A 16,799-nucleotide genomic window follows, 5' to 3' on the forward strand; every position below is an offset into this window, starting at 1 on the left:
AATAATATTAAACAATAAAACCTCTCACTGTTCTGAAGAGATGAGAAATTGAGCAAGCCCTTGTCATGGGGTGTAGCTCAGCTCACTCAGTCCCTTACCTGTCCCACCTGTGTGGGATAATGCCACGGCCCAGGCATGAGCTCCTGGTGTTCTTCTGGGTTTTCAGTCCAGAGCCAGGCTGATCAGTTCCAGGAAAAAGAAAAGCCAGTCTGGGTAACATGTCTGCCTCAGCTAGCTAAAAACTAACTAAAAAACAAAGGAGAACTCTCTCCTACTTCTCTGTGCTGCAGACAACACAGTCTGTGAGAGAGAAAAGCTGAAGCTCTTATCTCTGGGTTTTGAATACAATTACCTCAGACATTCCACTGCTTCTTCTCCTTCCGCCCTTCACTCTCAGATCTAGTTTTAAGGGTGCAAAACTTACTTCTGGCTTTAACAGATGAATGAGGGTACAATTCAGCATCATAAAATCACCCCAGGACACTAAATATGGCCAGAAAGTTTCTCCTGCAGAACTAATAAACTGATTTTATTCCTTCTGATTCATGGCAATACAGCTATGAAATCACTAACTGAAAAGTTGTGTATGACTGTTGAGCTTTCACAGAAGCTAGTGGACCTCAATCTGTGTATGCCTTTGACATGTTAATCAGGTTTTTTGAGTAAATTGTTAGCAAGTCCAGATAACCAGCTTCTAGGTGAAAAAGTGCATGAAACCAAATGCAGAATTGAAACTTTATATTACATTACTTGGATGGGTTTTTTTAGCCTGAAGATTCTGCCATAACCTACCACACTAGCTCTATTTGACTTAAAATGCCTGGGTAGTGCAAATAAGTTTATTTCATAAAGAGAAACCTGAACTTATGAAGCTGTACTTTTGATTGGAAGTATTTAGATTGCAGGGTGCTGAAAGATGGGCTGGCATGTCCAGGGAAGTGTCTGTGACAGGCAGTCCAGGAGGGGAAGAAACAGCCTGGCTGTGTTGAACCTTCTGTGGGCCAGGAAGGTGCCATAAGCCTGAACCATCTGAGGGTTAATGGGAAGAGATTCATTTGCTTTTTAAGGCTAAAAGTAAAAATTTACAAAATACTTAACCAAATTTAGGGCATATCTACTTGTGTAGATTAAATCTCATAGAGCTGCCAAGTGACTCTTTTGGAGCTATGGAGAAGACTTGTCCCTGGAGATGAACAATAGTGAGAGTCCGTTGTCAAACAGCAACAGTTTTGTTAATTTAATCATACCAGAGTCAAATCCTGAATGCTGGTTGCTCTGAAATTCTTCATTATGAAATCCCAGAGCCTGCTTTGGAGATTTGTGTGAGTGCTGTACAAGACACCTACTAATCAGCTTTCTAATGGTTAAATAGAACTGATTTAGTGTCTAGTAAAAGTTGACCTTTAGTGAGTGCTGTGGCAAGAACTTTAGACTGATAGTATGTATCAGTCTAAAGTTCTTTTTAGAAGAACTAAAAAGACCTTTTTAATCTTCAGGTAAGTCAGAAGCCTTTTGGCAATAGTTTCAAAAAAACGAAGAGGCATAGGGTAGATACTAAACCCTGTCCTTCTTCAGTGCATCTGCTGCTGTTTTTATTGCAGGTTAGCTTCTGAGGCATGATGTCTCAGATGAAACTATAGCACACAGCAGTGCCTCTGGAGAACCTCTAACTAACCAGAACTTGCTTCATGGGGGCTTGATGCAGCCAGCAGAGAAAAGCAGCCCAGGAATCACCGATTGTGTTCTGAATTTTTGCCTCAGGCTGTGTCCTTCTAAGAACTGGAGTGTCCAAAGCTATCCTACACCCATAGAAATGATTGATACCTTCTTAAGGGAGTGTTAAGTACATAGGTCTCCTAAAAGGAAGCCATACTCAGAAATTTTGGTTAAATTTTTAAATTTCTCACTTTATATGCTCAATCATAATGAGCACTATTGTAACAGAAAACAAATTCATGTAAATGGTTTTAAGGAGACAGCAAATTTTGTATGGACTAAGATAGCAATGACACCTCCAACTGGCACTACTGCCAAGATATTTTTTTGCAAAGCAGAAAATGATTTTTCAATCTTTGACTAAGATCATGAACTCTACATAAATAGCTGCTGATTATCACCCTATTTAAAAAAGATCTTGCCAAGAACTGTGATGCATCTTGAAAATATGAGGAGCTGGAATGCTGAGGTTGTCAGAGAACTCAGTATAAGATCCTTCAATAATAAAACCTTTGTCCAGGTTTGTGACAGTTAACACAATGTAGCTATGATTTAATACTCCTGTTTCACATTTTAATTGTTTCCATAAAGAACAAGATAAGAGCAATTTGTAGATGTTTGAATTATCCCATCCAGTTCCTTGGTGTAGATGCTAATATTTTATATGAAAGGCAACAACAAAGATGTCTTTGCTCTCTCTGAGCCAGAACTGCTATTGTGAATCAAATGAAATGAAGATTTTATGCTCACCAAGATGAAATGTGCAAGACTTATCTCCTTACCTCTTTAGCCTGTAGCCACTGTTACTAAGCATATTTGTCCTTAACTCCTGTTTTCTCTTTGAATGGAGAAATTTCAGTTGCTTTCTGGAAGTTTCAAGAAGTAGTATTTGACATTGGGAAGCAACAGAAACTCCAGTTCCATAGCTGAGAGATGCAGTGGACTCAACTTACACTGGAGAAATGTCAGATCAAGCATGTACAAAGATTTCTTTCAATAAAATAAGCAGAAAGTAGACTGTTATTGATGTGATTCTTCTATCTTTAACTTCATCTGGAATTTCCTTCAGTCATTTCTTCATACATGTATAAGTCTTGTACTGTTCTTTTTGATGATTATAAACTTTGTAGGATTGAAATGAAGTTATAGTCACAACTGTCTGCATTGAACAGTGAATTTAAAGTTAGACAAAACTGTATATTGCACAACAGAGTGAAGTGCTTTTTGTTTCATGTTCTCTTTTTAAAAGCCCTTCCATTTAAGAAAGGTTGTACAAACAAATACAGTTTACTAAAGATCCAGAGAGCAGCAGTTGGTTGATTTCTGTTGAGGAACCATAGTATATGAAACCCATCTGTGCTAAGACAACAGATGCTAGTAATTTCAAATTTTAATGTTGGCAATTGGAAACCACTTTTCTAATACTGATAAACTGAAAGATGATTGTTCTGCTGCTCACATGGTTTCTTTAAGCAGTGTTTTGTTTTGTTTTTCAAAGAAGAAATAACTAAAAAAATTGGACTATATGGAGGTGTGAGCTTCCATGTTTAGTAGTAGATGGTCTTGTTAAAGAGAAGAATTGCTATGCTGTGGCCAAATACACTTTTCTGTATCTGTGACTGTAATTTTCAAAAACAGGTTTAAATTCTGTCTTCTCTTTTATTTTTGTCTGCCTGCCTTCCTTTCTCTGTCTTGATCTGTTGCTGGATTTTATTCAGAGACTCAGAGCTTATGTTTATTAAACTTAAGCAGTTAATGTAAATAGCACTGCCCTTAATAGTGTTCTTTTAGTCATTTCCCCATTTGTTAGTTGTGCTCTTTATCAAGAAGAAAATACATTTTGGTCTTTTGGAAATGACTTACTTAGAAATCTAACTACTCTCACCTGGATGGAAATGTAATTAGATGGGAATGTTGCAAGTTCTGCTAGGGTCTACTTAAAATTTGATCTTAGAGTAGCTTTGGTTTTTTAATTAATCAAGCACTACTCAGTGTGAAGCTAAGGAGAGAGTGGCCTTGAAAATGACTGCAGTAGAAATACAGTTGGAGAGATAAATGTATTAGAATTTGAACCTGATACCTACACTTAACATGCAGTAAGGTACATACTGGTTTTTAAAGATGGTAAAGGGAAAAACTTTTTGAGATCTTCACTTTTCAGATTTTTGCAAACAAAATTTTTTTTTGCTCTGTTGGAGTCAGCAGTACCAGGTGCTGTCAATCTGTTATTACCAGAGAATTTGCTCCATGGCCTGTCTTGTAGAGAATAAACTATTAATTATGATTTTTCTTCCTTTTGTATTTTGGAGGTGGTCTTCCTAAATTCCCTTCTTCTGTGTACCACCTCTTCCTCAGCCCTTTGGAAAAGGAAAAGGTAAACTATTTGCCATTTACAAGGTAAAGCCATTAGTGCCTCTGAAGCAGTGTAGCTGCTCTGGTAATGGCAAATTGATTATATTGTATTGCTTGACAGTCCCATTGGAGCTGGCTGATTGTGCTATTTAGATAACAGTTTAGTTTAAGGTGTTTTCTAGTAAGTGCATATCAAAATCTAAAGGTAAGGTTTCTTTTTATTGTCAGTATTCATTTTAATATCACTCTAAGCAAAATCTGTACTTAATGAAGTAGAAATTCTGTATTTTATGTATAAGAAAAATTCCCATGTCTCTTGTCCTAGTGAGTGAATGCATGGTTTGGCACTTGGCTGAAATAATGCAGTTTCATGGAGCTGTGTGTATTTACTGTGGTTGTATTTCAGCTGTTACAGGAAGAAAATAGACTAGCAATGAAACTTGATTGAATACATAAACACAATGCTGATTTTATTTTCTTCTTTTATTAATTTTTATTTTCTATTTAGTTATTCTTAGAGTTACTTAGTAGACTCTCTGTAACCTACTCCATCAAATCCCTTGTCAGTGTGTGTGACATGGCTGCTTGCAGCACAGCTTCCACTTCCATATATTGGTTTGGCATGCAGTAGGAGGGCTCAGGTAAACTCTTGAACTATCCTAGTAAATTGATGAGAGCTTCGGTGTCTAGGAAGTGAACATAGCTAAGCATGGTTTCAAGTAGTTTCTAGAAGTTTTTCTAGAAGTAGTTTCAAGTATTTTTCTTCCAGAATTGTAGTTTGGAATAAGTAAAACTCTCAGGCGTGGTTCAGTGTAGTGGGTGCCTGTGGTCCCAGGCAGGGAACTGTGGTGTTTCTCCTCTTTAAAGTTTGTAGCCATTTTGGGACTAGATTTTAAACAGCTGTTCTGTGCATTAGCAGAGTGTCTTCTGGGGCCTACAAAAATGAAAAAAAAAAAGTTGTAACATTCATCCTACAGAAGAAGTACAGTTTTATGTGGTCCAAATGAAACATTAAAGAAACGCCTAACATAAACCCCGCAAAACCTGTTGCTTTTGTTACTGTATTTTATTAGAGAATGCACTGTGGTAGAAGTGCATTTTCTAGGTCAAAATTTTTGAGATTTACAATGTTATGGTCACATAAAATAAGAACAAAGGCTTTTTATATATTTCTGGAACTTCTTCTGATTAATGCAGGAATGTTTTTAATTGTATAAACATATAAAAATTTTATGAAGTGTGATGGTTACATTTGTATTGCAATAGTGTCCTGTCATAATTAGGTGTCAGGCTGTTTTTAATTTAAAATTTTACTCTTTAAACACTATTTAGGTTAATAAAATCTGAAATATATTGCCTGAAAATACTCTTCCTCTCTTTAAAGGATACCTTGATTGTGTGGTCTGAAGCTGAAAATTATGATTTGGCACTTAGCTTTCAAGAAAAAGCAGGTTGTGATGAAATATGGGAAAAAATATGTCAGGTAAGTTTGATAAATGTAAGATTGAGACAACCTAATTCATCTAAATGTTTGTGTTCAAAACTTACAGGCTGTTCTGAGAGTTTGAACAATAGTAGATAGAAAGTAAAAACTACTGTTATAGCCAGCTCTCCCAAATCTTGCATTTTTCAATTTAAAAACTTTCTCCTTCCTCCAGAAATTTAATACAGACCTAATCTAAGTTTTGGGTACTTTTTAGAGCATTTTTAGATCTTGTTACTTAACATAACTTTTTTGATTAATCTGATAGTAGGAGATAGCTCCATCCCTGTATCATCACTCTAATGTTTTAAGAATCAATGTATATGCAGCATGTATATATTTTAACATGTGTTTTACCACTACAGCCAGGTGATGTATAGTCATTGAATCAGTGTTGTTTGTGAGTAATACTTGTTGGGTATTAACTATTGAAACAAAATAGTTTAATCAGTATATTCACTGATGTTAGTTCATTGCTCAGTTCTTGTTTGGGCTTTTTCTTCCCTTCCAAGCATTACAACTTCTCTTAATTCTGGGCTGCAGTATGTGGGATTTCTCTAAATCACTCTAAATCTCTCTCTGCACTCTCTGTTCTTAACAAACATCTAGCTCTCCCCACTCTGCCTTTTGAAGTTTGTTCTTAGTAATTTCAGAAACTAAGCGAAAGAAATCTGGTTTCACAATTACATGTGTATAGATTATTCCTTTTTTTTAAGAATGAGTCTTTTAAGCAGTTTACCACTTATGTAAATAAATACAGAAACATTTCCAAGAACCCTAGCAGTCATGGCCCAAAAGCTGGGGTCAGAAACAAAGTAGGGAAAGGGGAAGTTTTGTTCTTAGGAAACACCCAGATAAGAAGCCCAGTTTCCTCACCCTCATGTAAAGATCTCATATTTTTGTAGGAAACCAGTGTCTTTATATCCTGTTTTGAGGCCATGCTTTGTGATCGTGTCTAGTGTACTTTATAGATCTTAAGCTTCCTCAGTCATTAAAACTTCTAAAAGGAAAGCTTTGATACCATTTATAGAGAAAGTGGTTGCTGCTCTATAAGCAGAACAATATGTGGGGTTTAGCACCATTCTGAGTATAGGCTGCTGTTATAAATGAGGCATTATTTCTCCCAGGGGCTTTTTGCTGAATTTCAAGAATAAAAACAACAGCACCTTCTACTGCTCCACTCAGCAGTGTTTCTCTGAATTTGACATCAGATTCCAAGCAGATGCTAAAATTAAGATGTCATTAAAGCTGATACACTCTGCTGCCCAGGCATCTGTGCATTTTTTTACTAATTCATATTTTCCACAGTTTCCTCATATCTCTGAAGAGATTTTTGCAAGTCCTGTGCATTATTTTTCTGACAGTCAGTTTTCCTCTATTATTTTGTCAGTGTTGGTTTGAGCTTTTTTGTTCTTAAGAGAAGATTCTGTGTCTCTGTTGAGTATTTAGAAAGTGCACAGCAACAGATTTTGACTTGCAGCCCTCCAGAACTGAAAACAGATAAATTGGCAAGACTGGCCTCTCTCCTCTGTTTGAGATAGTGGAAGCTTTGAAAACCATCAAGAGCAGTTAATAGCCTATAGGTAAATGTTTAAAGCTATCACTAGAATAATGTAATGCTGATTTGCATTTGAAAATCTGTCTGCAGAGAATAATGCTGGAAACAAACAGTTCAGTAGTCTATTAAGAAGTTCAGTACTCTGTTAAAAAGTTGCCGTCCATATTAATAAATGCAAATTTCTGTTTTTATTTGAAGTACTCAGAAAATGTAGGTATTTTCCTTGGTTTTTCTCCCATTTTTAATAAATAAGTTAAATGTTTAATGTAGAAACAGTTCTATGAAATAAACAGGGCCAGGAGAGTTTCTCCTTTTAATGCCTTTATTAAAAGTGATCAGCTCAGGATTGGGCAGCTCGGCGGGGCTGCAGTCTCCCGTCGATTCAGAGGAGGAGGATATGCGCAGCTTTGTCCACGAGGAGCAGAGCTGGGGATCAAGTCCTTGTGGAAGCTTTTAGGGCGCGATGATCCCTTTGTTGTTGATTTTCCTGACCCCTTCCCGCCGCTTCCCGGCGTCGGGACGACTCCCGTGGTCAGGGCGAGAGGGACTCCGAAGGTGTTCCCCATCTCTGCAGGCTCAGCACTCGGCTCCTCACGTCCAGACATCACTCGAGTCTCTCAGCTCTTAGGTGGCTCGTTGTTTTTGGGGTTCTTCCTGCACGTTTGCAGTAGGGGTCCCACACAGCATGCTGGTCCTTAGAGTTATTTTGCATATTCCTCCCCTCCAAAGTCTTTTCTCCTCACTTTTCGGGAGGTACCGCACCCTTTACTGTCTGAGAGAAGAGCTATTAACTCGCCCCAGCCAGGGCTTTTACCGATACAAAAACAACTATTAACAACAACGACCCGTAATTACCATAACACAGGCAGCAGCCCAGCAGTAGTGGTAACCTTTTTCTCACAGAAAAAAATCAACTGAATTTTTGTTCATAACATTCTATAAAGCTTTCTATTTGAACAAATTTTCTCATTGTCTCTTTTATTTTCCAAACCAACTGTACTCAATGTCAGACTAGATTTGCATTTCTATTTTGCCTATACAAATTAAAAACGTGTGCTACTTCAATGGTATTTTTTAAAAAGCATTCAGATAACAGTAAAATTAAACTCTGCTTTTTGACCCCTCTTACTTTGCAGGTTCAAGGCAAAGACCCTTCAGTGGACATTACTCAGGATCTTGTTGATGAATCTGAGGAGGAGCGCTTTGATGACATGTCCTCACCAGGCCTGGAGCTGCCCTCGTGTGAGCTCAGCCGGCTGGAGGAGATCGCAGAGCTCGTGGCATCTTCCCTGCCTTCCCCCTTGCGCCGTGAAAAACTCGCCCTGGCACTGGAAAATGAGGGCTACATTAAGAAGCTCTTAGAAATTTTTCACGTGTGCGAAGACTTGGAGAACATTGAAGGACTACACCACTTATATGAAATTATTAAGGGAATTTTCCTTTTGAACAGAACTGCACTTTTTGAAGTCATGTTTTCCGAGGAATGTATAATGGATGTAATTGGATGCCTAGAATATGATCCGTCTTTATCGCAGTCGCGGAAACACAGGGAATTTCTGACTAAAACAGCAAAATTTAAAGAGGTGATACCTATATCTGATCCAGAGCTGAAGCAAAAAATACATCAGACATACAGAGTACAGTATATTCAAGATATGGTCCTACCCACTCCCTCAGTTTTTGAGGAAAATATGCTATCAACTCTTCATTCTTTCATCTTTTTTAATAAAGTGGAAATAGTTGGCATGCTACAGGTAAGTTTCAAAAATTCAGTCTCTTACTTGTGCTTGGGCAAAGAAAGTCAGGTGATTATTCCTGGAAAGATTGAGGTGCTTTGGTGGAACCTTCACTTCTGTGATTCTGTAAGTGATTGTGGAGTGTGACAGAAGAGGCATGGATTTGAGTACTGAGTTGTCAAGTACCCATCCTTTAATTTCTGGATTTGGACTAGATGCTGTGCAACTGATTTGAATGGAGCAAACCTATAGAATATTGAATGAGGTTCTTTGGAATGAACAGTGCTGTTTGCACTTTGAATCTTTGATTTTAATAGGAGTTTTGAGGTTGTTGGTTTTGTATTTTGGGACTTTTTAGTCACTAGACTTAGGGATATCTTTTGTCATGTTACCATGAAAAAATCACTTTGCCTAAATTTCACAATATAATCTCGTACCACAAAGCAGCTGTTGTAATTTTGAAGTAAATTAAATCAGCTGTTTGGAAAGTACAGATTCAGAACATAAGACCGCTTTAGATGCTTGAATGTTGTTTTTAGTTTGTCTTAATAAATCCCTAAATAATGGTGCTTGGACTTACCAGTTTTTCATGAAATATGTCTTAGTGCAAATGTAAAGAGATTATTTGGTGCTTTACATAGCTTACCAATGTCTAGGGTGTTCTGCACCAAGCCATGAACTTTCTGAATGGTGTTAGAAGTTGGTGGCACATCTCTGTAAGGGGAGCTTTCAGCTAACTCAGCAAAGTGTTACAGCACATGTATTTTGGTTTGTTGAAGTTAATGATAATTATCTTGTTTCTCCCAGAGTATAATAAATGAATAGTCACTGTCTTAGTGGGGGCTGTTTGATCTGGAGAAATGGACCAAGTGTTAGGTGATACTGATTACTTTAATCATGTTTATTTTCAGTTTGTCTCTCAGGATGTACCCTGTATAGTTTCATGGAAAATATATAGCAAAGGAGAGTGAAAATTCCTTTTGCAAGCTCATAGAACAAATAATTGTCAAAACTAGGCCTCACAACTTTTCCTCCATCGCACTCAGTTATCAGAATACTGATATTATTTAATCTGTGTTTAATCTGCTCTCCTGGAGCTTTAATCTGTCAGGTGAAACACCTCAGGCATCTTGTAGAACCAGGCCCCAGTTTATGCCCAGGTGAACCAAACTGTTCATGTCTGGATGTGTGTCCTTGATAAACAAAGTCACAGTTGCTTGTCTAAAACAGTCAGAAGGCCTGAAGCATTTTGGAGTTGCCCCTTTGAAGGAGTTTACAAGTCTGACCTTGAGAGAATGTTGAAAAAGACTCAGTTAAGGGGTCTCAACTGCAGCATGCAATATGACTGTTGTCTCAAAAATGTCTTACCCTCTTTGCAAGTGTTGCTAAAAGCCAGTTTCTGAAGATTATATATTTTGACTTGAGGAGGAGGAGGGGAAGAATTTTTCAGGAGTCTTGGTGACAGTGGCTGATTCTGAGAGGGATCTTGAGCTTCAAAAAAGAAAACTGGGCAAGGAAAAAGAGGGTCTGATCCTGCAAAATCGTGACGGGTGTGTTAGCCAGATATCCTGAGATAACTTTATTGAGGACCAAAGACTGATGTGCTTCCTTTTTTCTGTCTCTTACAACTTTTGTTAGGTTAATAGCTGTAGGGTTAAGTTACAATAACAAGGTTTTGTTTGTTGCCAGACTTGTTAGTTGCAGTTTACAGTTGAAGTAAAGGCTCAGGTCTGATTTTGGTTTGTTGTGTGACAGCTGATTTTTGAATGCTGTCTTCACTGCTGTTCTCTATGGCTGAGAATAAAGTATACTTCATGTATGTTGGAGCCAGAAGAATTAACATTGTAGTTCAAAGTTAGATAAAGGTTTGGCATTGTTGAAGTGCTTTCTGCAGCTTTGAGGAGCCCAGAATGAGAGCACACAAAAAAGAGAATGCACCCTGTGCTGGACTGCATTTCCTAGTACTTTGACAGTACAGCTCTCTAGCAAGGAGGGAGAGCTCCCTAAGTTTTTAAGTAAGAATCTGATAGAAATAATTTGACATCATTGATCAATTTTTGGGTTTGAGGGAATTAAAAAAGACTCACAAATTATGTGTCCATTGCATTTCTAAGAGTTTAAAAGGCTTGATTGATTGATTGATTGATTTTTCAAGTTCTTGCAATGTAGCTGTAACCCAAGGTTTCAGCCCACTTACCTGGCATTTATTTATTCATAAAGCAGTAGGCCAGGTTGCACTTTTCTGTAATCTCTGCACTCTAGTTTCATTTCATCCCCCGTTCCTACAGCCTGTGTATAAAATCTATGATTCTATTTGTTCCTGTTTCTTTACACAGAATAAATAATGCTCTAAGAACTGAGTTAAAGGACTGATTTTGTTGATTTCACTTCTGTAACTAATTCCTGAGGGCTTTCTTCCATTCGTGTGTGGTTTAACATCATGCATTCCTGTAGCTGTATTACAATACTTGTGTGTGTGAGGGGGTGTTGCTGCATGAAGGATGTGTAGTTCTCTGTAGTTCCTGGCATTTGTTATTTTGGATCTTCTGAGATCTTGGTGCTCACTAACCTTACATGTGTACTTGAAAAGTGGTTTCTTTTAGAAGTCATTATTAATTGAAAACACTCTGGGTTGCCTCATGGTAGTTTATTGGAAGCCATGGATGAGTCTCGAGTTCCTAGTAGATGAATAAAAAAGGATTTTAATGCCTCTGCTGTTGACTTTAGGTTGTCTCTCTTGGATCATTGAGGACTTGACAAAAGAGATGTCATTTTGGGAAGTTGCACTTGGCAGGATAAAAGTAAGCTCCCTGAGTAGCTGATATCCCATGGCATCCTGCAACTCGTGTGTGTGCAGCTGAGTTGTTGGGTATTCTGTTCTTTTCTCTCTCTTTCTCTGGCTGTGAAGGAACAGAAAAGAAAAACTCTTAGCTACATCATGGAAAAGAAGTGAGCTGTGATGAGACCTTTGTGTCAGGCTGTGTATTAACCAAAATGGCACCTTCAGTACTCTGCTCTCAGTGAACTCAGCCAGGCTGTAGTGTCAGAGAGGTGAACAGAGGTTTGTGCAGATTGTGTCTTATGCTTCTTGACAAGCTGAGTGACTTTACTCAAAACTACCACTGTGTTAAGGCATTCACTGTCAAGACAGGGCATTTATGGTCATTAAAGGTCTCTGGCATTTAAAGTCAGTTTTTCAGTTATAATTAATATTGAAGATGAGAATATGCTGAGTTCTTGCTTTATTAGAGAGAAGTTGCATGTATTTAAAAAAAAATTCTGTAGTCATGGAAGATACTAGCTTTGATCATTTTGCTTTCTTTGGTAGGTAAAATAACTGCTGCCCTGTTGTGCTAAAACAAAAACCAGAAAATAGGTAACCTTTGGCATTAGGGTTATGAGCCATATTCTTCCTTCCTTCTTCATGAAGGTAGCTTTCTCATGAGCTGTATAAAAGTATGCTTATATTGATGAGCTTTTCTGAGACCTGGAGGTAAGTTTGTTTGTGGTTTAATTTTGTAAGATAGGTAATTTTATGTGAGCATGTCATCATCTCACTAAACTAGATACTGTTGTTGCATGATGAATTGTAAAGCCATGAAAACAGTATTCCCAGACTGCAGAATTAACTGCTGTGAAAATGACTCAGTTACAGATTTTCTCACTCACAGTGTGTAAGATATGTATAAGATATGAATTGCATTTTTTTGCAATTTCAGCCCCTCCTAATATACTCTTACTGCTTGGGGTCCAGCCTGTTGTAGTCTTGAGATGTCATGGCCACCAGGAACTTGCTGAAAGATGGAGTTGGCCAAGTTTTGAGTGGGGGTGGGACAGGTAAGTGGTGTTTCTTGCTTTGTATGACGCTCTTTTGCAATTTAAAAATACTTCCTAATGAGCACACTGGAGGCCACCAGTTCTTTCCCTTTGTGTTATTAACTAGTTCATTTAAAAAAATCTTGCAAAACTGCGCCATAGAGTGAGCAAACACTATTTCCTTGTGTTCTCTCCCCCTTTTCTCATTGGTGTGTTCTTTTTGTCAGCAAGATCATGCAATATCTTTATCTTCCAGAATAAAGAATATTGTTAGGATTACTTTTGGGTATGTGCATTTAGACTTCAAGGTCTTTAATTTTCAGGAAAGTGGAGAGCAGAAGGGGAAAATCTGACATATGTTAAAATAGTTTTTGTGCTTGGTAGAGCAGTGATCAGATGGTATTATTGTACTGGTAAATCAGAATTTTTAAATACAGAAGTCATATTATTGATAGTCCCTATATCCCTTTTCAAGAGCTAAAAAATTGCAGGTATTTAGTTATATCTGTACATTTTACTGTATTAGTGTGTAATGATAGGCAGGTTTTAATTTTGAAAGTGGTTTTACAGATAGTTGCTTATTCTGAATAGAGTCCTGTGGATGCAAACATAATTATCTGTAGTAGTTTTGGAGGAAGAGTTGTGTAAGTGCATACTAGTAGTTTTGCTCAAATCCAGTCTGCTTTCTTATAGTAGTTGACTCAGGAATAACTGGAGATTTACTTTCAGCAAAATTCACCTTGCAATAAAGTGTAAAATGATACCACTTTCTGGGGGAAATGACTTGGTGGAAGATATTTGTAAGTGGTGCATGCTTGTGATTTTTGAAAATTATTTTTCACATGTTCAGAAACTACAAAAGTCATTTGGTGGATCTCGTTCCTTTTCCAGCATGTTGATTCAAGTGAAGGTAGTGCAGATGAAGGCACGTGTGGAAAGGCAGTCTGATACAAAGGGGATTTTAAAATAAGAAATCTTTTGTGTGGTAGCAGGAAGGAATGTGTGTTTGAAGTGGTAATTATCTGTTTGCTAGTAATATTTTATGAAAATTTCACTTTATGGGCTAAAATAGTGTTTCTACCCAAAATGAATATGAAGGTGGAATATAGTATGGAATGTGTGCTCTCTTTCTAGTTTTGGTGGTGTTGAGTTTCTTTGATTTTTTTTTTTTTTTTTTTTGATAAAAGTACGTTTTATGTCATTCATCTGTAATCACAGACACAAAAATACCTGATAACTGAATGTTAATTATATTTAAGAGAGACCTGGTTTTGAAGAATCCTTTTTTTAAGTGCCTTTCAGGAGGAGGAGGGCTACTTTGGAAGTTGAATGACAAATGTAAATAGTGTTCTTTTTTGTGACCCTGGCTTATCTGTGAATTTTCTGGTTTTTAAAGTCATAAATAATTGAGTAGTTGGCCTGGCTTGTTTTTATCTTCATGAGCTTTGAAATGTATTAAAGCTAGAAGCATCTACTTAGATCTTACAAAGCAGAAATGAATATACTTAGTGTCTGGTATAGACATAGTTTAAGTATTGCACTTCTGATAATTTCTGTGCCTGGGGAAAGTACCTAGAATCCACAATTACATCATAAACTACTGTTTGCAGTTTGGTTTTCTTGGAAAACAGTTGTGACCTTCACAGCTTCTAAGGTAGAGCTAAGTGTGTTTTGATACTTGTCTGTGTGAAAAGACCACATACTGCAGAGAATTATGCATTTGCACTGTGTTCACAGACATACATTGAGGGATTTTTGCAAGTTAAAAAAAAAAAAGGAAACATTCAAGTTCATGTCGTTCTATCATTCTGTGCGTTGGTGCTTTCTGACTTCTAAAATATGTGAACTCTGCCCTCAGACTGTGCATTTCCTTGGGTCTTGGCAGCATTGTTCAGGAATGTTTCTTTAGATATATTGCCCTTGTCAGTAATTTTACTGCTTGAGAGAGAGAATCTTATACTTAGAGTGTTCTTTGCAATGACACTTTTTCTATATATGTGAGAGGACTGGATCTTTTCTCATGAACAGCAACCTTTCATTTAGCATCTGGAATGAGATAAATGCTGAATGCTTTTCAGGGCTGAGCCCAAAGTCTGAAGCTAGTAATAAGTTGTTTTTATTTTCTTGGAGTAAGTGCCTTTTACTGCATATTATCCATGCAAGGATGGGATGTCTCAATCACTCAGATCCATCTTAATTTGTCCAATTTTAAATAGGTCATAGTTGTTCTGGAGCCTGGGGATTTCAGGTAATCCTGTTAATTTATAAGTGCAAGGTATTTAATGGAGTTTGAGAAAGGACATGACATGGAGATATGTTTCAGTACTATATTTAATGCAGAATTGTAAAATACTGTATTGTAGTCTATATTTGGAATGCTGGAAATTAGTTATGTACTGAACTTCTGCAAATTCATCCTGAAACATGAAGTGCCAGCATTGAATCTGTATCCCTTGCCAGGTTTAGGCTCCCTCTGCAAGTGCCATATGTTTGCAGGCCAGCACCAGGGTGAGTGGTTGCCCTCTGCTGCAGACAGCCCTGAGCTGGACGGGTCAGGGATGGGGCAGGACCTGTCAGAGAGCTGAGCTGGAGTCCTGCCTGTGCTGCTCTGGCACATACTGCCACATGTGCAGCCTCTGCAGCTGACTCTGTCTCTGGGACACTGCAGAGACCATAAATGACACCCACATAGCACAGTACACAGTACAGGGGCTCTCCTCCTTCCAGAACATAAACCCCCAGTTTGATACTGTGGCTAATATTTAATACCTTTTTTTTCCCCCAGAGGTACACTACTCTTACATATGTAAGAGCCATGGTTGTCTGCTGCTGAAGTTTCCATTATTTTTTCACAGTGATCACTCTAAGACAGTTGACTTGTACTTACTCTCAGATATCATGGAAGAGGTTGAAAGTTGTTTTCACAGTGAGAATGGAAATAGGGGTTATCCTTTCCAACTGGGGATAAGCATGCATCTTCTCAGTAGTTTTCATAGATAAGATTAGTTCTACATCTTGATCAAAATAGCAAATAGAGAAATGAAATCAAACTATGTGGCCTTCTCTTAAATGCCCTACTAATCATGGAAAAGAACCTGCATATTCTTCAAAAAAAACTGGGGTTTATGGGGATTTGTTTTGTTTGTTTTTTTTTTTTTTTTTTTTTCAGTGACTAAATATGTCAGTATATCTACTGTGGTTACTTAGGTTACCTGGTGATGCCTCATGAGTTAAATATTAGAACAGAAAACTTAGAAAGCCATAGAACAGCTGGATAGCAGGTAGTCAAACAGCCTTGCATTTGCCCATCAAAGCTTAAGGTATGTTTCTTGAAATCAAATACCTTCATAGTTGTTTTGAACATATTTCACTGTTGATATCTGGAAGTCAAAATTTACATCTGTGCTTGATCCTCCAGAGTGTATTGTGGTATGTGTCAAGTGAGACTTGAAGCAGTCACTGAGACAGCACCTGAACTTGTGTACAGAAATCACTCTTTTTCATTGTCTGTTGGGTCAGGTTAGGAGCACAGCTCAGCATCAGACAAGAGAAAAGGTGGCACATTCTAAATATAAGGTTTACCTTGTAGTGCAGTGAGCCACAGTGGCTCATGCCAACCTGTTGTGGGTTTATGTGTTGTGCAGTGCCATGTAGAGATGCTGATTGTGTTGATGGCAGCCTTAGCATAGTGTGCTGTCAGAACTGAGGTACTCACTTCCTCAGCAGGGCCGCATGGTGAGCCTGAACCAGGTACTGAGGTAATTCACAACACAAGAAAGTTCTTGTGTGTGTATCTGAAGTACTTTGATGGGTTTGCTTTATGCACTGCAAACATGAGCAAGGCAGCTTGGAACACTGGGATAGAGGGATGTTGCACATCCATGTGTTACTGACTTCACAAGAAACAGCAGTGGCAGCTTTCTGAAAAAATGCATTAGTACCTGCTGTTCTGGAACAAGCAACTGCAATTCTCAAGCAGTTTTACTACTGCACCTTTACTACTGCATAACATTGGGAAAAGGATGGGAGAAGGTTTATTTCTGTCTCAATAATCTCCTAGTTGCTGGAACTGTAAAGGTTATGGGAAGCTAAATATTGCTCCTTCTTTCAATCTAAACACACATTTGTAATGTATTTG

General features: G+C 37.8%; 1 protein-coding gene across 1 annotated transcript in view; it reads left to right on the forward strand.

The window, feature by feature from the left end:
• The window catches only part of PPP4R3A (protein phosphatase 4 regulatory subunit 3A), a 42,301-nt gene that overhangs the window by 12,877 nt on the left and 12,625 nt on the right, over positions 1-16,799 (forward strand). Inside the window, exons 3-4 of the mRNA XM_063160103.1 lie at positions 5,453-5,551; positions 8,246-8,863. Of these exons, the coding sequence (XP_063016173.1) occupies positions 5,453-5,551; positions 8,246-8,863 (717 nt within the window). The remainder of the gene's footprint in view (positions 1-5,452; positions 5,552-8,245; positions 8,864-16,799) is intronic.

Source organism: Melospiza melodia, chromosome 6 (assembly GCF_035770615.1).
Source record: "Melospiza melodia melodia isolate bMelMel2 chromosome 6, bMelMel2.pri, whole genome shotgun sequence".
Classification (NCBI taxonomy): domain Eukaryota; kingdom Metazoa; phylum Chordata; class Aves; order Passeriformes; family Passerellidae; genus Melospiza; species Melospiza melodia.